Below are 26722 nucleotides of genomic sequence, written 5' to 3' on the forward strand. Positions count from 1 at the left end.
ATTTGATAGAATTTGGGTTCTTTTTATTTTTTGTTTTGTTTGTAGTTAGAAAGAAATTTAGTATAATTCGAAAGAATCAGGTGCTGTTATAATGGGATATGGAGGGATGATAGCAAAAGATGAAATCAATAATTTCATAAAGGTATCAATAGCTCCCTAATGCAGAGTTCCTGTTGTAGCTCAGTAGGTTAAGAACTCGACATAGTGTCCATGAGGATGCAGGTTCAATCCCAGGACTCACTCAGTGGGTTAAGGATTCAGCTTTGCTGAAAGCTGCAGCCTAGGTCACAGATGCAGCTCAGGTTCAGTGTTGCTGTGGTTGTGGTGTAGGCCTGTAGCTGCAGCTCCAATTTGACCCTAGCCGAGGAACTTCCATATGCTGCAGGTGTGGCCATTAAAAAAACACACCAAACTCTCTAATGCTATATAGTCTTCTTGCCTAGTAATATAACACTCCAAAACATCAGAGGCTGGACGTATTCCATGAAAATATTTGGATAAAAACTGAAAAAATAGAATTAATTGTAATTTTTTGAAAGGTACTCAGTACTCTGACACAGTACACATTAAATATTTGGGCATGTCAGAGTTTTCTGGTTGGATTTGAGCTAAATAACATTGTGAAAGGCTTTGACTACTGACTCATTGTTTGATGAAGAGTTCCTGACCTGCCTTATTTTAGCCGTCTTTTAATAGGGTGCCACACAGTTACTGTTTTGTGAATGGTGTCCTTTGTAATTTTAGGCAACAGTATGATTTAAACCATCATTAGAATTAAGCATGAGTTCCCATCGTGGCTCAGCAGAAATGAATCTGACTAATATCTATGAGGATGCAGGTTCGATCCCTGGCCTCCCTCAGTGGGTTAAAGATCCGGCGTTGCTGTGAGTTGTGGTTGTGGATGTGGTTCAGATCCAGCGGTGCTTTGGCTCTAGTGTAAACCGGCAGCTACAGCTCTGTTTTGACCCCTATCCTGGGAACTTACATATGCCTTGGGTGTGGCCCTAAAAAAAATTAAAAAAAAAAAAAGAATTAAACAAACAAAATTGTATTGTTTTAATTTAATAGGGTATTTTGGCTTAGTATCTTTAAAAATAACATGAGCAATAATATAGACTAAAATTTAGCCTTCATTGATTCTAAATTAAAGCAGAAAACAAAAATCCTTTGCTTTATAAATTAAAAAAAACATTTATATATTCTCTTCCCTTAGGTCTCAATGTTCACACACCTAAAAGCAATTTAAACATTTAGTTTCATGGGGTTTCCTTGTGGTGCAGTGGCTCTGCTAAGGATCTGGCATTGTCGCTGCTGTGGTGTGGGTTTGATCCCTGACCTGGGAACTTCCATGTGCCGTGAGGCACATGCACAAAGAAGCAAAACAAAAACATTTAATTTCTCAAACCATATGAGTTTTAAAGGTTCATGATGTTTTAAAATATTATTGTTTTAGTACCCATGCTGAATATTTGAAATCTCCAATGTAATGAACTGTGGTATTTAAAGCCTTTACCATTCATTTTGTATATTTAGACATGATTTATTTGGGCATGCTCTGTTTGAATAGGGTTGTGTTTCTCTAATCCAAATTGGTTGTCTTGTAAGGATATGCTTTTTTAAGATCTTCCTCAAGCTTTGTGAACAGAAAGAAAATGAAAAGTGGCGCTTTTCCATTGAAAAATTCAAACATCAGTTGTTAAGTTAGTAGGGTAAACATACATTCCTGGTGTGCCTAGCATAGGGCTGATTTAGGTCTTGTGTCCAGAGAAATAATTAGCAGTGCTCCCTAATCACCCTCAGAAGTACTCAGATTTGGATGGTAATTTATATAGTCACTCTGCATATGGGACCTTTTTTTTTTCTTATAAACATTTAAGGACCTGATGTCTGTGTTATATATTATCACTCTTATTAATGTCTAAATATAATTTTTAATTACTTTAAATATTTAAATTTAATATAAACATTTTCCCCTAAGATCATGAGATTGCTTTTTTCGCATATCCTTTTTTTTTAAATTTTTTATTTTTTGGTCTTTTTAGGGCTGCACCAGTGACATATGGAAGTTTCCAGGGTAGGGCTCAAATTGGAGCTGCGGCTGTAGGCCTATGCCACAGCCACAGCAACACGGGATCCAAGCCATGTCTACAACCTACACCATAGCTCATGGCAATACTGGATCCTTAACGCATTGAGCAAGGCCAGGGATCAAACCTACATCCTCATGGATACTAGTCGGGTTTGTTACTGCTGAGCCATGATGGGAACGCCTGCTTCCATGCTTTTGAGCCATATAAAAATATGCATGGTGAAGCGAGGTGGCATTCTGTAAGTCAGTTTGTCTTGCCCCCTGATTACCCTAAAATAAGAGTTAAAGGCCATAGGGTATTATGCTTGGCACCAGGTTGCAGAGATGGCTTATATTTACCACTCTAAAATCTCCTTAAACATTTCCCTTGATTCTGTGAGCTTTGATTATTTTTAATGGAAATTTCTCATCTCATTGTTTTAGTACATTTTGTTCAAATGTTGGCCTTTCTAGGGGGAGCAGATAACTCCTTACATTTTGGTTGCTATATACTTTCCAATAGAAATGCCATTCTGTCCATAAGGATAACACATACTTTTAAGTATCTTAATTCTAAGGACACATTATTTAAGGGTATATTTTATTTGTTAATTCTAACTTTTTAAATTTATACTCTAAGTACTAAACACAATTAACAGGCAAAGTCTAAGTCTAACTTAGTTACATATTCAGTTAGAATATGAAGTCTTGGTGGACAATAACCTTGTCTTCCTCAGTATTTTCCGTAATTTCTGGACCATTTTTGAACACATAGTGTAAGTTTTCATGACTATTCCTTTATTGGTTAGAAATGAATGGGAATATTTTAAACATGTTTACCATGCATATCATTATCTTAAAAATATTTTTATACTGTGTTTAGTAATGTGCTAAACTTCTTCCTTCAGGAGTCATTTGACTATTTAATAATTTTTGAAAATGTAGACTGAACTTGCATTTGTTATAATCATCATTCTAGAAATTATACCACTCTATGGAATGTCGAGTTATATCACCCGAGAAGACCAGTACAGCAAGCCTCCGCACAAAAAACTGAAAGACCGCCAGATTGACCGCCAGAATCGCCTCAACAGCCCTCCTTCTTCCATCTACAAGAGCAACTGCACAACCGTGTACAATGGCTATGGGAAGGGCCACAGTGGTGGTGGCGGAGGCGGCGGGGGAGGCGGCAGTGGCGGTGGGCCAGGCATTAAGAAAACAGAGCGGCGAGCAAGAAGCAGTCCAAAGTCAAATGATGCAGACTTGCAAGGTAATGCTCAAAGACATGTGCCATAAAAAGCGAATTGTTGTGATGGACATCCTAAAAAATATATCTTTTGCCTAAAATGGTTATTTCATGACAGTTGATCTTTCTTCTAGGAATGATAGGGTAGACCTTCTCATGCTTTTGCTTATCAAGGATAGAATGTTGTATCATCTCTTTTTTTTATTAATACTTCATGAAAGAAATATTATTTCTTTGGTCACATGTGCCATGTAACATTCTTCTTAATCTCAGAAACAGGTATCTGTGTTTTCACACTAGCTTGTCTCTGTTGTTTGATTCTGAGTAGACAGATGTGGAAGGGATCCTTAGTAAAACAGTTACTCTTTTCTAAGTAAGGCTAGTTTAAATCTCAAAATAATTATACCTCATAAAACCAGATGTAATTACTTCCACACTGCAGTGTCATTTATCGTTGTGTAAGGGAATGTATTTCTTTTTCCCTCATCAGTTGTTGTTTGGCATCCTGAATGAAATATTCATAGACCAAGAATGAGAAGGAAGAATTTGGGTCACCACATATAGGGAGACATCAGCTCAAGAGGGTTTGTGGGTTTTTGTAGACTAATCCTGTGGCTATAGATCAATTAATTTGGCGAAGAAGGTATGTGTGTTTTAAGTGAAGTTTTTAGGTTAGATTTAGACACAGCCTGTTCTGATGCTACAGGAGTTAAAAAATGGAAGCCTTTTGTATAGCCAGTAATAGAAGACTAACTTAAGGGAAGTAAAAAAAGGTAACATTTTGATAAGCTAGGTAAGTTTATATGTATAAATAAACAAAGATAAGTAAATGACAAGGTAAGAACTGACTATAACACTACTAAATATTACTCCTTCCTTATTGGACCTCATCCAGGTAGAAACAGGCACTATATCTGTGAAAATATGTTTGTGAATGAAAAAGGCAGAATTTGTGTATGGTTGATCGTGTAGGGAAGACTGGCCTCTGTCAGGGCAGAGGGATATTAGGTAAATCCAGACATTGGCATCACTATTTCTTCCCATGTTATTTACACATGTGAATTATAGTGTTAAAAAGAAGCATGGTAAGATAAAGTGAAAATTGAACAGGAATTTCTTTGAGTGAAATGTATTACAGGTTCTATTAATTTTTATTCTTTTCTGTATTTTCCAAGTTTTATGCAGTTATTATGCATTATTATAATTATTAAACAAAACACAAAAAAGTATATGGCTTATTTAATATTTTATAAAGTAATTTTTAGTCAAATGATACTAAAATTTATAATTTGAAATTAAATTATTAGCATTACAATTTTAAATCATGAGCATTTAAGAGAATTCACACACACAAAAATTAGACATTGCTTTTCCTAAGGAGATTTTTAGTCTGTAGAAAAGAGAAAAAGAATGTCTAAGCTACCTACAGAGAGCTTATGAAGTCTGAACTACCTTGATTACTTGATTCATCTTTAATAATTTTTGCCCTGCCTTGCATCAAAAAAGATTTAAGGCAAAAGACATAGATAAATATAACAGAGGCAGATAAAATAAATTTGAGTAAGATCTAAGAGAAGAGATGTAATAAGAAAAGGAAAATAAGATGAAGCAGGGTTGAAGTTAGCATATAAAATTAATGTAGTTGTGAATTAACTGTAGCAGAAGAAAATGCCTTCCTTATATGTGCAGTTATTTCATTTCACATATACCTAAATGTGTAAGCTGCTCTCTGTTTTAATATTCTCTCATGGCTACAAGACAGGAAATGGATTTGCATTGAAATTTATACTGAATGGTTTGCTAATGTCCATGTGTTTACAAACATTTTGGCATTTTACATTATGACAGAGTATAATTATTCTGAACACATTAAGCTCTTTGCTGTTGCATGGAAAACGTGTTATTGTGTTGGAAGTAGTGAGATCACTTGCTATGGGCTTCTGGGAGTGTTTGTTTAACAATGAAAGAGAAAGTATTTTCATCTCATCTTTAGTTCGAATTCGGTTATGGCTGTTTTTCTCATCACATAATTTGCCTCTTCAAAAACACTCCAAGTACTACCCCTCCACATGGTTTAGCCGCAAAATATAGAATCAGGTGGAGTATTATTTTATGTACTCTAGCTCATTCCAATAAGGATCAGAGAGGATTTGCATGTTGGATAAAAAATATCCATTTACCCAGATGAAATGAAAAGTTACATCCTGACTAAAAACTACATACACGTGGATGTTTATAGCAGTTTTATTCATAATTGCCCAAACTTGGAAGCAACCAAGATGTCCTTCAGTTAAGTGAATGAATAAATAAACTGGTACATCCAGACATGTAATATACTCAGCACTAAAAAGAAATGACCTAGCTATGAAAAGACATGGAGCCACCACAAATACACATTTCTGAGTGAAACAAGTATGCATTGGTTGCATACTCTATGATTGCATCCATCTGACAGGAAAAGGCAAAACTATGAAGGTAAAAATATCCATGGGTGTCAGGTGTTGAGGGAGGGATGAATATGCAGTACACAGAGGATTATTAGGTGTGAAACTGTTCTGTCTGATAACATAATGGTGGGCACACATCATATACATTTGTCAAAACCCATACAACACCAAGAATTATATATACCCTTATGTGAACTATGGATGTTGGGTGATGGTGATATGTGCATATAGGTTCATCACTTGTAACAAACGTACTGCTCTGGCTTGGAGGTGAGGCAGGCTATGTGTGCCTGGGGCTGGGGTGTATATGATGGGTATTATCTGCATATGGTCATTTTTGCCATAAAACTAAAACTGCTCTACAAATTAGTCTATTAAAAAATATCTGAGGAAATCAAGGGCAAATAAGATGAAGACATGACTATGGTTATAAATAAAGAATTACATAGAGTTGCCTGGTGTAGGCCATCTATTTGGCTTTGAGCTTCCAGGTTGTCAAAGCAAAGAGGGAAACATGACTCAACTGGAGGAGGCAAACAAAAGGATCTCTTGTTCATGGAGTCCATTATGTTGTTTGTAGTGCTTCAGCCCTGTCTGACTCAGAATGTGGCTATTGGCTAAAAGGATCACAAAAGGTTTCTTCTGCCTTTTCATAAATGGTTGCATTCTCCCCGGATGGCTTTTTTTTTTTTTTTTAAATGTACTACAGCCTATACCAGGAAATGATCTCTCAAATAATTGTTAAGGGTACAGAGCCATCTGATTAATATTAAGCTATAATTAATGCTGGTATCTTGACCTGTTTACATTCGTATGTAGTTTGCACAAGATAAGAATATATACTTAACCACGTTGTGTGCTTATATTTTTCTAGCCCACATCTCCAGAGAAAGCCAACCTTTTTAACCTCATAATTCCTTAGATTTTGAGGGACTCTACTTATTCACCATATATATATATATATTTACCATTTAGAAAATACAGATGTCAAAGAAAAAGGGAAAATTTCAAATTTGTCCCTGGCCCTGTGTTAAGAAGCAAACCAATGTTACTCTACACAAGTAAATATATTAAAAAGACTGAGATAAATTAATTACTGTCTGGCATTCTGGTTCTCTCAATTGACTGAACTTCAGAAACACTGGTGGAACATCAAAATAATACAGTCCCCTAAACCTCACTTCACACCTGCTGAACCAGAATCTCTTCACCTGATGTGGCTTCATGTTTTGTTTTGTTTTGTTTCTTTCCTTTTGGCAGTGCCTGTGGCATGTAGAAGTTACTGGGCCAGGAATTAAACATAAGATCGAAGTGGCAACCCCAGCCACTGTGGTGTAAATGCTGGGTCCTTAACTGACTTATATTCTAGAATAGACCTTCTTCTCTGCAGTCAACCCCTCCTTTCATTTCAGTACCATCAGGAAAACAGCTCAGGCAGGACAACGTCCCACAGTACCTTCAGGGAAATGTGGGATTCCTGTTTTCTTGCACACCTTGGAGTCGATGGCGTATATGGGCAGAGAACAGTTTGGCATCAGATATTCTTGGCTTAGAATTGGGTTTTGTCATTTGCTGACAATTTGCTTTTAGTGTTCCCTTATTTTCTATATCCTCAGGTGTAAAATGGGTATTTTAATTTCCATTATTAACTAATAAAAGTAGCCTAGCTTTGTTCTTAACACTTCAGTATAATGGTCACTTTTGTACTTGAATAGTCTTATTTTCCTTCTTAGGATCAGTTCTCAACAAGATACAGCCCCTTCTCAAAATAGGTATCTCTTTATGCCCGTGTACCCCTGGTCCCCTCTCCCCACCTGCTGGCCATCTCTCTTGCCGTCATGCCCCTCCCCTGCAGCTCCTTACCCTGTAAGCCAGAAGTGGCTCCATTCTATTTAAACCCATCTTCATTTTGAAAGCTAAACCCTGCTCTCCTGGACCTTTACCTCTGAAAATCTCATCTAGGCTCTCTGAGCAAGATTGCTACTGGGGTAAAATGTGTCACCTACCTGGAGTTGCCAGGTTTCACACATCTTCTCACTGCCTTATTAGAGACACTTTAAAGTTCTGAGTGAGTCAGAATTCTGGGTACCATCTCCGGGTGTCCTTTCTTGTGGACCCTGTCTTTGGTATCTCCTCATACATTTCTTAGAAACCTGAGCTAGGAGTCCCTGTGCTCAGTCTGAAAAGGACCACCTTGTGATTTTAGATATGTGATTATCCATCTTCATCTCCATCCCATCCTTTGTATTGAGGCTGCAGGTACATCATATCTGAACATGCTCTTCCCCTCCTCCATGATGGTCCCCATTTTCCAGAGAATGAGTTTGAGCTACTTGACACTCATCTTCTGAAGTATTTGAGATTTCCCCACCGGATGCGTAAAGTTTTGCCCCATTTCCAGACTATGCCTTATTCTTTCTTCTTGGCTTTTCCTTTCTGGTCCCTCTGCCTACCATACTCTAACTCAGTTCTTCAAGAACCAACTCAAACATCACCTCTTCTGTGAAGCCTGTCTTCCCAAGGCAGAATAATAGCAGATTGGTTAGAGGGAAATATTTCAAACGATTTTCCCTATTTCTTTTCCTTAACTTGTATGTGACTTTAGATAAGTGCTTGGGTGCCACGTCCACAGCTATCCAAGGACAGGAATGAAATAATTTGTCCTTGTGTACAGAATGTTGTACAAGAAGAGCTTCCTTGAGCCTATTCTGTGGCCAAAACCCAGTTAAAATTGTCGTATTCCTTTTACCACACAGGCTAAAGAAGTTTATGCTGCTCTTCATCAAGTCAGAGGCAGGTTTCATCCTTCCATTTTATCCTTGGTAAAAACCAAAGCATATGATATTAAGGAAGTTACTCAGTGAGATGCAGTTTTGTAACTGAAGTCCACCAATTTTTTCAACCATTATTGTAGTCCCTTTGCCATATATCCTTGGAAAGGAGAATAGGGTTATCTGTGTTACGGTTTTGGAAATGACTTCGTGAAAATAGAGTGAAAAATAGAAAGTTTGGTGAAGATCCACTGTCTGATGATATAAAAGATGTAAGCAATCCCATTAGTTATTGGGGTGTCTGTGTGTGGGTGAGTGGGTGGTTTGGGTGGTAAAGGGAGAGAGGAAGAATATCAAGAATATTATAAGACACAGTCTCTAAAGACTTTAAAAAAATTATTTTTATTTTATTTTTTTTTGTCTTTTCTAGGGCTGTACCCGCAGCATATGGAGGTTACCAGGCTAGTGGTCTAATCAGAGCTGTAGCTGCCGGCCTACGCCAGAGCCACAGCAACACTGGATCCAAGCCTCATCTGTGACCTACACCACAGCTCACAGCAACGCCAGATCATTAACCCACTGAGTGAGGCCAGGGATCGAACCCGCAACTTCATGGTTCCTAGTCAGATTTGCTAACCACTGAGCCATGATGGGAACTCCAACTTTTTTTTTTTTAAATAAAAGTATGTCTTGTATGCAGTTGATACTGCTGACTTTTACCTTATCCTTGGGTTTATCTTTTTCACTTATTATTTGAACATTTTAAAACCTCAATGGATTTATAAGATAATAGTGGATCTGTGCTTTGGACTATGATACATAACAAATCATTTCAGTAAGCCTCAGTTTCAGTAAAATGAACAGGTGAGTTAGAGTCAATGATTTTCAAAATCTTATCAATGAGCCAATCTTCCTTTTTCAAACAATCTTATGTTTGAAATACAGTATCCTTCGTCCCTTACTACGCCAACATTCTTCTGTCTTACACACACACACACACACACACACACACACACACGTGTGTGCACCATGAAAGCTGATAGAATTGGTGCTTCTGTGGCTGGAACAGGAGATACAGACATGTGTCACCCACAAGACTTTCCTCACCTTCACCTGGGCCCAGGCTACTCGGTCACCATCTAGGAGCTTGTATGACCTGTGACCTCATGGCCTGACCCAGACCTACTACTGGACTGCAGTTGATGGAGGTGGGGGCAGCAACTTGTATTTCATTGGGCTCTCCATGTGGTGATCAGGCATAGTAATATTTGAAAACCACTGGCCTTTTGAATGCCAAGCAGATTTGAAGAAAGCTTTTAAATGAGGGGAATGGGAGGCATTCAGTTAAAGCACTTGATTTAAGCTGAAACATACTCCTTTTGTTGCACCTCTGTAACATAAGCATATACTGGGGTAGGAGAGTCCCTTTTGTGTTGCTAACATATATGTAATCACTTATGCAAAGACTTCCAGTCCCAGATGGGAAAAAATTGGGACAAAATGGTAAGAATTCCAAATATAGAAGAAAATGAAGATACAGCATACTTTTGGCATTTGACCTTTGGAATTGTTGACAATCCAGAGATTTAGTTATAATTTTGATAAAATTCCATCACATAGAATCATAATTTTTAAAAATTGAAGTATAGTTAATTTACAATGTGTTAATTTCTGCTGTACAGCAAAGTGAATCAGTCATGTATGTGTGTGTGTATGTGTGTGTGTGTGTGTGTGTGTGTGTGTATATATATTTTTTTAAACGTCTTGTTTTTCATCATGGTCTATCCCATGAGATTGAATATTATTCCCTGTGCTATACAGTGGGACCTCATTACTTTGCATCTGTTAATCCCAAACTCCTCATCCATCCCATTGCCTCCCCATTCCCCTCAGCAACCCCAAGTCTGTCCTCTGTGTTTGAGTCTCTGTTTTGTAGATAGGTTCATATGTGCCATGTTTTAGATAGAATCATAATTTTTTATTGTAACATTGAAAGCTGGTGACAAAAGCATTATTCTTCTGCTCTTCTTCAGAGATCACAAACTGCCTTCTGACTCTCAGAGTAGTATTCTTTATTACCAGGTTTTTGTATTCTGATTCCTGTGCAGATGGTCCTGCCTGATATTTTTTTGTCTTCATACATTTTGCTATCACTGCTCAGAAACCGGACTCTGACCCCCATATCTCTTTACTGAAAATTAGCTTGAAAGTGTATTCATCGTGCAGATAAGAATTTCTGAAGTAAGGCTTGGGATGGCCTTTTCCTCCAAAGGTCTGAAATTTCGAGCAGTTGTGGCTTCTTGGAGGTGATCTTGTTGCTGGGTGACTTGCTGGGTGGCTGTTTCCATCTGTGCAGAGCTGACAGTGGTTTCCTTTGTTTGCAAGGATGAGTATAATGTTAATAAGGTCTGGAATGTAGGGAGTCAAGGCAGATTTCTTTTGGAATCTCGTTTGGTCTTGGCTCCCCATAAGTGATAACACTGGTGCTTCTCTGTTTCCAATAAGATGTTTACTGGGCCTTTCACACTTCATGAGTGGCTGATTTCTTCTTTCACTTGCAACCTTTTATCTCATGGGTGCATACCTCCTAGGCATGCTTGGACAGGGTGTTTTGGAAGAGATTTAGTTGGGGCCGGTGGCAGGGGTCTTCTTTTCTCCCAGAATGGATGATTTCCTTACTGCATTTGAAGATGTACCGTTTCTAGGCAAATTTTCATTATTGTTTCATCTCTCAAGTCTTTGGTGATGATAAATCCTGTGTGTTTTCACCTGTCTGCAGCTGCATATGAATCCTGAGCATGGCAAAAATACCAAGAAAACATAAAAAAATATTTTAAAATGATCTCAAGTCAGTGGAATTCACCCATTCTTCTGCCAAGTACAGTCTGGAAAGTGAAAATAGGCCTAACAAACCCAAATAACTTTTGTTTTTTTTAAAGGGACAGTATGGACCCTTGGATCAAAATGCAAGATACATTTACTTTGGCAGGAAACTGGGCAGTTAACACCCTTACTTCCATTTCAGACATAGACTGCCAGACCCATCCGCAAGTCTGGCAGGCTTCTGCGTGATGCTGGAGAAGTCTGAGCAGGCTTTCAGGCCTTGCAACAATTGTTGCTTATGGGCTGGACGGGAGGCAGGCTCAGGGACAGAAGGCTGTAGAAGGGGGGTGCTGCTCACTGACCTGTGCTTCCTGACCTGGGTGCTGTCCTCAGAGGGCCAATGATGAATAACTTTTTCTTTTTTTTTTAGCCCAGTGTGCTGATATTTTTTTCCTTACAGAGACATTGGCTTTACTGATGCAAAGGGTAAAATCTCAAAGAGGAAACTTGTGGCCCCAATTTTTGCTAATGAGTAAAGTGTGTAGTTGTCTTTATTCAGTCCCATTGCTTATCTTTTTGCCTTTTGCCCTTTCTCCCCCATATTTGTGTTTTACTCTGGAATGTTTTAAAAATGTTAACTACGTGGCTCTTTCAACAGGCAGGATGAGATATTTTTGTCATGTCAGTTTAAGAAGTCTTAACCCATTAAATCATACTTGAAGCTTCCCATGTTTTCACTTACATATGAAAAGACAAACAACATGCAAACATTTTTTTTTTTTTTTGAGTTTTCTTTTGAAATGAATGTTCACCAGACGATTGAGGGCAGAATTTTGATTAGTTTCTACCATATGTGGTACTTAACTCTGTGAACCCATATTATTTTCTCTGCCTCTTTGCTTTCTTGGGAACTGATCATAGGGGCATTTAGATGACATCAGAACCCATGTTGGTAAAATACATACCATCCCAAAGAACCCTTTAAACAACAGGTATAAGTGATGACATGGTTTGTTTCTGGTACATATATAACCTTCAATTTTATTGAATTGAGACTTTTACATGTTATCCTCTCGTTTAGCTAAGTTAAATTCTGAATTTAACTGGGTCAGAGGGCATCATCACAAATGTGCCATACTTAGAAGCAAAATAACATACTATTTATCCTGAGCCTTGCAGATTTGAGTTGAGTCTCACGTCTGCCCTTTGTGAGCCTTGTGCCTTTGGGCAAGGTAATTGATTTACGGTTTCTCTCATGTATGTGTGAAATGGGGCCAGTTAATAACACCCATTTTAGAGGGCTGTCATGAGTTCTAATACAATTTTAAAAACACTAGATGCTTTTATTATTATTATTTTTTGTTGTTGTTGCTGTTTTGCCTTTTCTAGGGCCGCTTCCCACGGCGTATGGAGGTTCCCAGGCTAGGGGTCAAATCGGAGCTGTAGCCGCCGGCCTACGCCAGAGCCACAGCAACGCGGGATCCGAGCCACGTCTGCAACCTACACCACAGCTCACGGCAACGCCGGATCCTTAACCCACTGAGTGAGGCCAGAGATCAAACCCGCAACCTCATGGTTCCTAGTCGGATTCGTTAACCACTGCTCCACGACAGGAACTCCAAAAGCACTAGGTGCTTTTAAAATGTTACAGAGTATGGCTGAAGAAAGACCCTGACATTCTCCTGCTTATGGGAACTGCCTTGTGTGGGTCCTGTTAACAGCAGCAACAGCCTGGGAGCATACCTCTTGGAGTGCTGAAGGTCACAGCATCCTGTGTTCTGAGTCACCGTTGAGCAGCTTCAGTGCCAGGGACTTGAAATATGAGGGGAGTCAGAGGGGTATCCAGTCCCAGGAAAAGACCACAACAGTTGCTACCTACAACCAGCCTGGTGACTTCTGGGCAGGAACAAAATTCAGACTGCCCTCCTTATCTTTCCTCTGCTACCTCTCTCAGCCAGATTCTGGGGCTGAGGCAGAGCCTAGCAGGCTAGCTTGATTCTGTGTTTGAACCTTCTCAACACACTGTTTTAAATTACTTTGCTAGATATTAGAAGGGTTGAAAACGGAGAGAGGTTGCTGGAGATGACCTGGGCGAGCAACAAACTTCTCTATGTTTATTTTGCTAGCACTCATATTACTTGCTACTAGACAGTCAGTTAACACAGGTGGATAAGCTAACTAGGAAAGCCTCTAAATTTCAAAATCTTTCACACTTTTTCCTTATACCTCAGAAGTCGTACACATCCATATTCTGTTTGTGGCTCATATTCTATTGGTCACATATTGTATCTGTTGATAAACCGTGGAAGGTGTCCACACAGAGGTGTGAATACCAGGAGAGGATGATCATGGGATGAGGTGGGGGAGGGGGTCAGCGCAGAGGCTGGCCACCACATGGTGTGGGAGTGGTGTGTGGAGTCAGAAACCATGCCTATTATACTCTATCTGAAATAGTCTCAGCATTTGTGATGGAATTTTAACAACTTTCCAGCTGTTATGTCAACATTAATTTTGTCACTGCATCTCCTTCTATGGAATGGTCCTCTAGGATCCCTGTGTGGAACTGCTTTACCAAGTGACAGGGTATTGAATCTCTGATTGGCTAGGATCACTTTCTTGTAACATGGCAATTATAATTATAGTCAGTATTGCACATGTGCTAATTATAGGTCATCCTTTCTGTGCTGACCATCCTTGGCTTTTATTTAAAATTTGCCCAACCAAACTCACCATAGTGTAGCAGATTATATCATCCTGTTCCAGTTTTTGGTACTGTAATGAGACCTTAGAATTCCATTAAGAATTGAATAGAGGAGTTCCCGTCGTGGCGCAGTGGTTAACGAATCCGACTAGGAACCATGAGGTTGCAGGTTCGATCCCTGCCCTTGCTCAGTGGGTTAACGATCTGGCGTTGCCGTGAACTGTGGTGTAGGTTGCAGATGCGGCTCGGATCCTGTGTTGCTGTGGCTCTGGCGTAGGCTGGTGGCTACAGCTCCAATTAGACCCCTAGCCTGGAAACCTCCATGTGCTGTGGGAGCAGCCCAAGAAATAGCAAAAAGCCAAAAAAAAAAAAAAAGAGAGAGAGAGAATTGAATAGAGGTGTTCCTGCTGCAGCACAGTGGGTTAAGGATCCAGTGTTGCCACACACTGTGACATGTAGGTTACAGCTTCAGCTCAGATTCGATCCCTAGCCCAGGAACTACCATATGGGTACAACCAAAAAGAATAAATAAAAAAAATTGAATAGAGAATACAAGGGTAAAATGGGAAAGGTCCATGAGAAACAATATTATACTAGCTCAGTACTTGGGATTTAGGATTTACAAAGTAAAGAGTGTGTATATGTGTCTAGTTGACTATAAAATCTCCTTTTTTTTCTTCTAGTGCTGAGATTGCATTTTGAAAAAATACTTTCTCATTACCAACCCCCACCCCCTATTGCAACTACTAATTCCCAGCCACATGAGAACTGGGCTTTCCATGTAGGAGTCAGGCTCAGAAAAGGGCAGGAAAGAGCAGGTGATAGTGGTTGGGATGACTTGATCCAGACACAAAAGGGGATTGTGATGTTGGGAATGGGGCTGGAAAATGAGGAGACAGGAGTGAAATGAGAAGGGCCTCAGATGAACGGCATATTGAATTGAAAGGAAGTGGCGAAAAGGAAAACAAGTAGAATGAAAGGAGCAAATGCTGTGGACAGGGAAGATTAGGTGGATTGTGGAATAAAGATAATTTGGAAAAAACAAGAGGCAGAAAAGAGAGGTTTCATGGTTCCATTTTCACAGATTCCATTCCTCCCACTCAGTCAGCATTTTCCAGAGTAGGGCACAGTCCTTTTGCCCTGGTGTGGTCCAAGAGCCCTTTTACTGGGTGGCTCCACTTTGAACAATCTCTGTGTGAATAAATCTCTTACTCTTTTCCTCTTGGGACTTTCTCTGAAGCTTATGCCTTCTTTCTCTGCTGGGTTAGAGCATTCACTGCCTGTGTCCATTGATTTGATAAGCAAATTAGAAATGAACTCTTATGCAGAACTTCAATAGTAGTTAGCAACACACTAGATTGAAATACTGGCTTTTTGAATAGTGCTCTGTAGTTGTCAAAGTGAAGTTTTAGAGTTTTGATGTACTTAAAAACTGGAAATTTAGAAAATTTTTCCTTTTTAAACTTTAATTTAGAAATTAAGAAAAGGGTTTACCTCTACCCTTGGGTTAGTGTGCCTTCCTTAAAAGCAGCCTGCTTTAATCAAATGTCATGATTATTTTTAGGTCCTCTAACAAACTGAGGTTACTTTAAAATGCAGTCAGTTCTTCCCGAGGTGAAAAAAGGAAGTTCGCTCTTACTTTCCATGTATATGTAATAAAAAATATTGATGGCATTTCTAGTAAATATTCAAATCTTGCTTTCTAGACTTACTAGATCTACCCCAAGAGAACAACTTGAGGAATGAAAGGGAAGAACTAGGTCTACAAACAATTTTTAAAAGATTTTCATAAAGGCACTTATTACTGCTGTTGTTAATTCACATGGTGAACTTCCATTGACCTCTTTTTCCTTATTATTTGAAAAGACACAAATTATTATATGGAACAGTAAGATCCTTAAAGTCAAGAGGGATGGAGAAACTGCCATATTTTAGGTTCACTGAGTTCCTCAAAACTATTTAAGACTCTTGCCAAGCACATTAAAAAAAATAATATTTAGTCTTTCAGTAAGATTTATTTTTTGGTGGAATGTTGCTCCAAGGAACTCCATAAGATATCAGCATCTCTTGAAAATTCTGGTTAAAAATCATGTGTTACTTAAATAAAAATGTTTATTGGTGCTTTAAGTCCTCAGCTATCAAGTGTTTTCATTTTTTGAAACCTACTGATACCATTAATACTTACTATTTGCGTTATTGTCCTTGAGAGAGTAGCTCAAATTTGGTTGCAGACAGTTTTCAATTCAAAACTGTATTTTTATTTCATTAATGATTTCTGTGTCCGTGAAGTATTATTCTCCATAGATTTCAGTCTCTGAATTTAGTGGTCTCAATGCCATCTAGGATATCATGCGTGTCTCTATTAAGTTTGGTAAGTCTCCACTACATTAGTATTTCACAGAAGAAAAGTTGTCTTTTAGGTAGTAAGGATACATGTATTGTAGAATCAGTGCTGATTTGACTGATTCTGCAGTCGATAAATGCCTATTTCTAAACCACTTCTTTTAAATAATTTCAGGGCCGGTAGGTTACCATTCTGTGATCATGCTACTTCTACTAGAATGGGAGATACTCATAGTAATCTTTTATACATTAGCTTTTATACATATGCTTTCAGAACTTTGATTTTCTGAACTTGATAATCTGTGGACTGTTTTGTACCCAGAAATTAGAATTTACATTCATTCTTCTCTTTTTATTCTATTATATACTTTTCTTTATTGCTGCATTTTTGAATTCCGTGAATTCTCCACCCTACCCCATCCCCTGTCCCCCACTCTGTATACCTGGCTTCCATGACCTGCCATATTTGTCATCACTAATACTATGATTGGACTTTTAAAATTTAGATTAAAATTTCTTTATTCATTCACTTACTACTGGGTATTTCTGTTTTGCTTTTTTGGATTGGGAAAAGAAGCAGGAAATGATAGTTGAGAAGAATGTTTTTTAGTACTAGATTTTTATCTTAGCTCTCCACCCATTTACTTTTGAAGAAGAAAGGTTGAAGACATCTCTTATTTTAAGACTCTGTTATGAGCTCACTGAGCAAGTCTGAGGAAAAAGCACTTTAGGTAAGTTTATGACCCTTCTTTAAAGAAGCATGATCCAATTGGTAGGTTATCTGTGTCCCCTTATTTCCATTTCCTTCCTGCTTACCCCCCTTGTCTATGTTTATCTTTGGTGATCTCTTCCCTAGTGGGTAACTGGTTCTGGATAAGAGGATAAGGGAGAGTGTGTTCAGATTGCTGCTGTTAATAGCTCTGGTCAAGCTTTGGCATGTGAGGAGAACCCGAAACTTAAAATGATGCTCAGAAGTTACCTATAGGGTTGATTCATAATATTGGGTCAGTCTATAGGAAACTGTTTTCTTAAGGTCAAAAAGAATTGAGTAGTAGAAATTTTGTATGATTCAATCTAATATTTTAGACCCCCAGTAAATTGATAATTGATAATTAAATATACAGTGTTCTGTTTTCACCTGTTGCTCCGCCAGAGTTAATTTTTTTTCCATCTTTCTTTTTTCTTTTTTTGGGGGGACGGGGGAGGTGGGGGGCTCAGTCTGCAGAGGCTTGACGTGGGATCTCAGTTCCCAGACCAGGGATTGAACCTGGGTCACAGTGGTGAAAGTGCTGAGTCCTAACTGGTAGACCACCAGGGAATCCCCTCTCTCTTTCAGCGTTAGGAAGGAATAAAACACTGAACACCAATGAATGTAGATGATTTATTCACTGATAGGTTATTTTTGTGGGCAGTAATATCAAAAGTGGTATTTTAGGGGAGCACTGGACCTGTTTAAAGTAGGATATATTAGATTTTATTTATTTATTTATTTATTTATTTATTTATTTATTTATTTGCTTTTTAGGGCCGCACCCATGGCATATGAGGTTCCCAGGCTCGGGGTCTAATCGGAGCTACAGCTGCTGACCTACACCACAGCCAAAGCAACCCAGGATCCGAGCCAAGTCTGCCACCTACACCACAACTCATGGCATGCCACTGAGTGAGGCCAGGGAGCGAACCTGCAACCTCATGGTTCCTAGTCGGATTCGTTTCTGCTGGGCCTTGACAGGAATTCCCTTTTTTAAAAGTTTTATTATTGTTTTATTTTTTACCTTTTTTTGGATTTTATAAAGATACCGAGGAAAAACATGAGTAAGGTTACGGTGTCCAAGATGTTTACTTGAAATGGTGGCCAGAGCCCTATTGATTAATGCTGGTGAACGAGACACCAAAATGGAAAATAAACCATCCCTAGACAAGTGGTAATCATAGGTGACAATTATGTTAATTATACTTTATTTAGGTGGTGTTTTAGTTCCTGGAAAAATTACTTTTTTCAAGAGAAATTTGAGGCATTTGAGAATTGGATGTTCTGTGGAAACTCTTTGTGTGTAGTTTTTCAGTTTTATTCAATTTCCTGTGTCTTCAGGGAATATTTTTAGGCCTAGATTTATGGGCCTTCTATATGGTGTCTGCTACCAAAAGAACATTATCCCACCAGGCGTATTGGAAAGCATATTGTCTGTCTTTCCGCTACACTGTTGCAAGCAGATGTTCCCTCAGCATTTTTTAATCATTTTAATGCACAAGATGGGAAAAAACGGGCAATCAAAAGAAAAAGATTGGCGTTCATTTCTGTGACCAGGAAACTGCATCTGAGCAGGGGTAAATAGCAGTATGCTCACTCTTTTTTAATGTCTATGCTAAGTTTAGAATAGCACCTAATTTGTCGTTGTCATACCCCTCAAATTCAGCAAATTTGTGATTAAGTCTAGTATAGTCTTGGCCCATATTATGGACTCAGTTAATATGGCTTGATTATCTTTGCTCTCTCTGTTTGTACTGAAATTACTCTTGTCCATGAAGAGGTTAGCTCAATATAACACACCTCTGATGGGCTGTGTATTGGTTTCCTGTGAATAACAAATTCCACAAAGTCAGTGATTTTTGAACAATGGAATTTTATTCTCTAACGGCTCTGGAGGGAATCTGAAGAATACGAATTTGGAGGTCAGAAGTCTGAAATGAGTGTCACTGGGTGGAATTCAAGGTGTTGGCCGGGTGATGCTCCCTCCAAAGGCTCTAGGGAGGAATCTGTTACTTATCTCTTCCAGCCATTGGGTCCTGGCATTCTTTTGCTTGTGGCTGTGTCACTCCTGTCTTCAGGACCTGTGTCTTCAAATCTCTCTCTGCTCTGTCTTCTCATGGCTTTGTCTTCTCTGCATGTCAAATCTTTCTCCTAAGATACCTGTGATTTCATTTAAGGCCCACTCAGATAATCCAAGATAATTTTCCCATCTTAGAATTCTTAATTTAATCACAGCTCCAAAGACTGCCATGAAAGATAATTTTCATAGGGTTTGAGATTGGGATATAGCTCTGCTTTGGGGGCCATTTTCAGCCTACTGCAAGCTACTGCCAGTGTCTCCATTCTGGGAACTTGGCTGGAGCCAGCTCATTGCCTTGCATTGTATTTAGGTCTGATTAAAGTATTCCCTCACCTTCCTCAGCATCTACCACAACCTTTTCAATGCATTACAGCTAATATCAGTCTACAATGGCAGCTCCAGGTATCTGCCTCTGGTAACAGGGGCCAGGAATCACTTAGCAGAGGTGCGTCCTCTCTTCGTAGAAGCAGTTTGCATCAGGGAAGTCTCTGCACAGTGCACAATAAATTATGCTAGTTGAGGGAAGTCACAAAGTTGAATGCTGCAACAATTATTCACTTTAACTCTGGAAACTGGAGTTTTCTCATGGATATGTGTGTATATGCACATGTAAATGATACATATATTTTTGAACATATTTAATGGAACATATTTAAGGGAAGTGAAATATCAAGATCTATATAATTTCTTGAAAGAGATGAATAGAGGTAACGGCATTTTCCAAGAACACTTGTAAAGAACCTATTTATGTATTTTAATTATTTATTTTTTGTCTTTTCTAGGGCTGCACCCACAGCATATGGAGGTTCCCAGGCTAGGGGTCTAATTGAAGCTGTAGCTGTCAGCCTACTCCAGAGCCACAGCAGTGCAGCATCCGAGCTGTGTCTACAACCCACACCACAGCTCGAGGCAACCCTGGATCCTTAACCCACTGAGCAAGGGCAGGGACCGAACCCACAACCTCATGGTTCCTAGTCCGATTCGTTAACCACTGAGCCATGACGGGAACTCTGAACCTATTGAATTTGGAACATGTATTTTCTTTAAATAGAAAACTGAGGTGATTTTCACCCAGCATGAGATAAGACTCACAAAGATGTCAAAATAATTAATTCCTTATGACTCTAATGATTTTAAAATGATGTATCAGTATAAAAGTCCCCCAAGAAAATTCCATAAAAGCTGATGCTTGGAGTTCCCATCGTGGCGCAGTGGTTAACGAATCCGACTAGGAACCATGAGGTTGCGGGTTCGATCCCTGGCCTCACTCAGTGGGTTAAGGACCCAGCATTGCTGTGAGCTGTGGTGCAAGTTGCAGACGCGGCTCGAATCCCGCGTTGCTGTGGCTTTGGCATAGGCTGGTAGCTACATCTCCGATTAGACTCCTAGCCTGGGAGCCTCCATATGCCGCGAGAGCAGCCCAAGAAATGGCAAAAAGACAAAAATAAATAAATAAATAAATAAATAAATAAATAAAAGCTGATGCTTGTTAGGTATTGACTGGATTGCTAACACCATGGATTGATTACATGTGTCCTTCCCTTGAAAGCTATTATCCAAATGGGGTCTAATAATTAGTTTAATTTTGAAGAAGAGTTATATTGACCCCAATGTGTCATATGAGTGGTAAATTTTAAGTCCCTGTTATCTTGCCTTGCTATATTTTTAGTAGTTATTACCTGCATGATGAAACGTGTCTTACTAATTGCCTTTTTCACCCTCATGTGGGTGTTTTGACTAAAGTAGACACAGATTTTTAAGTATGGGCAAGATAGTATTTGAAATCGGTTAAGATTCTTTCCTCTAACAGAATTCTGTGACTCTGGGAAACTTGATAGGAAGTACATAGGAAAGTTAAATATATAGTTTAAACATCAGCAAATTGTTGCTTGGATGAACAAATTAGTCAGAACTCTGTATCTGTGGGTTTCAAATTTTCCCTGGGCTATAATTATAAAATTATAAGGAGCCCTAAAACATTTTCATTGATGAGCATAATGAATTTAAGGTACAGAAACAGGTTGTGTAAATGAAAATGAAAGAAAAGATGGGGGGGAAGAGTTTTGGCCAAACATGAGAACTCAGCTGGATTATGTGATAGCAGCCAAGATGGCAAATGACAGAAGACAGCAGCAGGGACAGATGCCATGATGTGGCGGGTAAAGTACCCATCATGTGGGTCATAGTCTTCCTTGTGTTGAGACCACTAGATGTGCTAGTTTAGTTTCATTGTACAGTCAACTCTTGTGGTACTGCTAAGACCTTAATAAAGGGGAAAGAAGCTGAAGGGGTCATATCATAGTACCTATCTCGAATAGTTTCTCCAGTCTTATTTTCAATAATTTAAAACATTAACTCTAATTTAAGCCATTTAACTGTACCCACAGTCATGAGCCTTTAGTTTTAGCTACTTAGGTGTTTTTTCCATAAGAGTATCAATCACTTACAGCATATACGATGCCCTTGCCAGTTCCTTTTGGAACCAATTTAAATGAGAAAAATAAAGGACTTTGGGAAGAACTATGATGTCTGGTAAATTGTTTTACTATTTAAGAAGAGCTCTGGAGACTGAAGTACCTTTTCCATTTAGTAGAATTTGGCTCTTTTCGTGAGGCACAGCATTCATGGAAATATGTTGAAATCTTAAATGTAGAGAATATGACTTACTGATTTTGGTATTACTTGCTGTCTAGAATGATGTTACAGTCTACATTACAGTGTATCTTTCATCAGCAGTGTTCGAAATAAGGATAGCTTCAGACTGCAAGGAAGCCTGCGTATTGTGATTCACAGCTTTATGTTCTGGTTTCTTTAGCTTACAGAGCAAGAATGGTACAAACCTATGCTTTTCCATTAGATATTTTATTGACTATGTGTTCTTTATCACTTGAGTTGTGACTCTTCTTAGACATTAATGCCATGTACTAAAACCTAGGTCTAGAAAATCACATTGATTATAGTGAAACAAGTAATGCATGTCCATATATTCGAAACATTTCATTAAATGGCGCTCTCTTCCTAGATTTCCAGTTTTAATGTAGTGCGTTTTGTTTTTTTTGGCTTTTTTAGAGAGGTTCAGGTTCATGACAAAATTTAGAAGGCTCAGAGATTTGTCAGTGCTTACTTTTTAATCCGTGTGTGTGCACATATGCTTTCCCTAAGCTAATCTCTCTGCTCTAACTTTTGTTCCCTTACGACTCATTCTCCACATAGAAGCCAGAAGTCTTGTTAAAACCGTCCTCTTTTTCTTTTAGAACTTAGCCTACAGTCAGACTTTATTACCCTGGTGGCAAAGTCTATATCAGCTCAACACTGCCTTGGCCCCTGCCGGCCCTACTGCAGCTCTCTGTGCCCTAGACACACAGGCCTCCTTTCTGGTCCTCGAAGATGCCAGACCCTCCGGCTTTCCCTCTTTCTGTTGCCGCTGCCTCCAAAGTTCTCTTGCCCTGGGTATGCTAGGGTCCTCATTCTTCCTGGAGTAGCCCAAATGCTTCGGACAGAGAGGCCCTCAGACCACTCCATTGTATCACCCTTTAAAACATGTCCTTTGTGATACAAGTCACTGGCTGACCACCTCCTGTTTGCTGTGTGCTGTCTATATCCTCCTACCAAAGTCCACCCCTTGAATGTATTAAAAATAGATTGCACTTGTCAGAGGTTCAAGTGCAGAGCTCATTCAAAGGGACTTCCAAACATCTTTTCACAGATAATATGAATTGCTGGATTTGTTTTTTATTTAAAAAATTTCACTTTGTAAGGCTTGGGTTAAAATACAGAATTCCATTGCAGTTGGAAGGAGTTACCAGATAGCTTATATATGTTCGTATGCCAGAATTGCATAGCACAGAACCCAAAGTGCTTTTTTTGAGGAACTGAATTGCCAGGTAAGAATTTTTTGCTGAGCTGGTTTAATCCTCACAGATGAAGGACTTGCCCTGTAGATAAAGTATATTTCGTTGCTATCAAATAAAGGTAATACACCTTCATCACTGGCTTCCCACACTTTTGTTCAGTAAGAATTAGCCACTTTTGGTGTTGCAGAGTCCCTTTTGGCAGTCTAGTATTACATCTGTTACCATTAGCTTTTACCCTTAGGAAAAATCTGGACTTTGTGTTTTCCTCCCGTGTCCAGTCTACATTGAGTTTCGTGCAATTCATAGGAATTAAAACTTCATTCCGATACTCTTGACTGCATGGCAATAAAGATATTTTGGAATATTAAAACAGATTTTAGTATGGAAACTGATTCAATCTTTTGTTTTAAACTATTGATGTCTCCCATAGTTTGGGGATGTTTTTTCAGACAAAAGTCGTAGTAATCTGATTCTCTTTTAACACTTTTATATTAGAGCATCTAAAAAATGGTATCATAACTTTTGTATTACTCATCACCTTTGCCACTCAGTGGTTTTATATGCTCTTATTATGTTGAAAGACGAGATGAAAATATTCTTTTCTGATTGTTGAGAGACATTGTGAAACCTGACTTTGTGACCACTTTGTGCTAGTACTAAGGACTATTTGCCTATTTGCTCCCACTTGGCTCTTCCAGCCAGGGCTAACTTGACTGGTCACCATGCTCTTAGGAGGGAGTTCTTAAGTAAATTTCAAGTCTGTGCCAGAAATAAACATGGGGATCCATCACCTTCTAAATGTTAATAGAATGAGAGACAGAACAACAGATTTTTCTTTGAGAATTATCAGTGGAGATTCCATCCACATATGAAAGCATTCTCTACCAGATAATTCATTGACTTTTTGGAAAAAGTATGGACTCTACCCTCTTGGTTCGGAAAGCTCCCTAAAGATAGCATTCTAGAAAAGGAAGCCTCTGTGATTTGCAGCCTAGAAGATAAGCTTGTTCTGGTAGAATACATTTGAGTAGGAAACAAATCCTAGTTCTTAAGATACTGTCACTGGGGTGCAGGTCACTATTGGGCTTATTAAGCAGAGACCTCTAATTCCAGCTTTTCTGAAAAAATATCAGAAGTCTAACAGGAGATGGAGTTCCTGTTGTGGCTCAGAGGTTAATGAATCCAACTAAGAACCATGAGGTTGCGGGTTTGATCCCTGGCCTTGCTCAGTGGGTTAAGGATCTTGCATTGCCGTGAGCTGTGGTGTAGGTCGCAGACACGGCTCGGATCCCACGTTGCTGTGGCTGTGGCATAGGCTGGTGGCTATAGCTCTGATTAGACCCCTAGCCTAGGAACCTCCATATGCCACAGGTGTGGCCCTAAAAAAGACAGAAAGACAAAAAAAAAAAAAACACTAAGACACAGGAGATGTTATAGATCTGTGTTTGCCTGGAAAGCAAGTGGTTGCCAAGGTTGAGAAAGAAAGGAATCATTTCTTCTCATACTTTCTCTATAATAACTGTCTGAGGGTGGAGGTTGCAAAGATATTTGAGTATAAAAGTAATAAAAAATATTACTCTGGTGCTTTTCAACTCTAATAACTTTTGGGTATTTTCTTTAATAACACACTTTGTTCCTGAATTAAGCTATGGTGACCACCTGTATGGAGCCAAGCTAGAAACTGCCTTAAGTAGTACCTTAAAGAGAAAACAAACTAATGGTTACCAGTGAGGAGAGGGGAGTCAGGAGGGGCAAATTAGGAATACTAACTACTACATATAAAATAGAAAAAACAAGGATATAATGTATATCATATAGAATTATAGCTATTATAATTATTTTTAATGGAGTATGATCTCTAAAAATACTGACTTTGTTGAAATTAATATAATATTATTAATCAACTGTACTGTACTTCAGTAAAAACAACAACAACAAAAAAATACCTTAAGGAAAAAGTAGCAGTGCTTTGTTATAATGGGGAACAGTTTATAGTGCACTAAAAGGCAGAGGTTATGGATTGCGGTGGGGACAGGACTGACTTCTATAGCAGACATAACCTAGGCACAGCTGGATATGATCTTTATTGTAAACGTTACCATTTACAAGTTTTAGGGAATATTTAAGTTCACATTTCAGGTAATATTGTTAATTTGAGCCTTTGGACTTTGCTGGAGAGCATAGAACCCTAAAAACTCAATGTGATGATCTTGGAACCTTCTTAATTTCTTTCTTCCCATTCTCAGTCCCTCTTCCCACTTCCCTTCACTTCTCTGAAAATTAACACCTGCCAGCAAAATCAACTTTATGCTGCTTTCACTGGAGACTGGTGTCTAAAAATCAATCCTGGCAACTAATGTAAAGTGAAATTTGGAAGACGCCTGGTTTTCTCATGGAGTCGTGCAAGCTGAAATTATTAAAGAGGATTAGAGACCACAGCTGGTGAGCAGATGGAATGCTTATAATTTCACAATCTTAGGTAGCTTTAAACCCAAATCTGAACAAAACCTATTTGCTTTTTCTCTAGTTCATTTCACTTTATTCTGCTGGAATATAACCCTGGTCAGTGTGATACTTTAATTGTTGTAAATGATGAGCCTTAATGGGTCACTCACTTAGATGGTATCACTTATAATTCTGTTCATGTAATTTCTTAATTGCGTGTCAGTATCCAGTATTTAATAGTGTGCTACGAGAAGCTCAAAGTTAGAAAGGAGAAAATAAGACTTGTACATTTCATTCAGAATGTAGAAATGAACACCTGTTCACAACACTCACAATGTCATATATTAGTGATGACTAGTTCACATATTAGTGATGACCAGTTCACAGTAATTTCAGTTAAACAGTTCATTTACTTGCTGCTTAAAGAAACTCATGAATCAGTTTCTGCAGCTCTTTTTCTGTGTCTATTTCATTAGAAAAATCCTTTGTTAAGCAGTCAGACAAGTCACCTAGGCCAGCCACCTTCAGCTGGTCTCCTACCTATTCAGAGGTCACTGTCTCCTTCCCCTCACGTCCTCTTTTTCCTTTGTTCTGGCTTATTATTGTATGGAGGCCTTATATGTGCACAGAGGAACTTTTAGTTCCCCAGACCGATGTTTTCCTATACTTGCTGCTAAGTTGGTGTTTCTTATACAATGGCAAGTGTTTGCAAGACTTCTGCTCAGTGACTGAGAGAAGGTCAAATTAGGACCCTTATTATACTCAAAGATATTCATTCATTTTAATGACTGTTACTTTATCTAAGAACAGAATTAATTTCCACGATACAGTTAGCAATTCTTGATCCTTACTGAAAAGCTTCTGAAAAATGGCTGCTTTACTCAAGCCATTACCGAATGCCTGAAAATATAAAAAAACAGCTGGAGCCATAAATAAATTGAGTAGTCTGGATACACTCTGTACTAGCTGGTTGGGAGAAAACAACACACAGATATTTCAGGTGGTGCCGCATAGCAAACAGCTGCTTAGTTTATGGTCCAACATAGTCTCTGTTCTTTTGGAGCCAGTATGTGCTTCTTCTCTAAAGCCACAGTCAGCTGCAAAAATATTGTAACATGTGTTTTGGAAGCAATTACTGCATAATAGTATCCTAGCCTCAAAACATCCTGAATGATATATTTCTATATGGGGGG

The 26722-nt window shown here is 38.7% G+C and overlaps 1 protein-coding gene across 4 annotated transcripts in view; it reads left to right on the forward strand.

Annotated features, from left to right (window-relative positions):
* Window positions 1-26722, forward strand: part of FNDC3B (fibronectin type III domain containing 3B) — a 345183-nt gene that overhangs the window by 198735 nt on the left and 119726 nt on the right. For all 4 annotated transcript variants that reach the window (XM_047786565.1, XM_047786588.1, XM_047786572.1 and 1 more), the window contains one exon: window positions 3048-3338. In XM_047786565.1, coding sequence (XP_047642521.1) covers window positions 3048-3338 — 291 coding nt within the window. The remainder of the gene's footprint in view (window positions 1-3047; window positions 3339-26722) is intronic.

The sequence above is a fragment of the Phacochoerus africanus genome, chromosome 1, assembly GCF_016906955.1.
Source record: "Phacochoerus africanus isolate WHEZ1 chromosome 1, ROS_Pafr_v1, whole genome shotgun sequence".
NCBI classification, from domain to species: domain Eukaryota; kingdom Metazoa; phylum Chordata; class Mammalia; order Artiodactyla; family Suidae; genus Phacochoerus; species Phacochoerus africanus.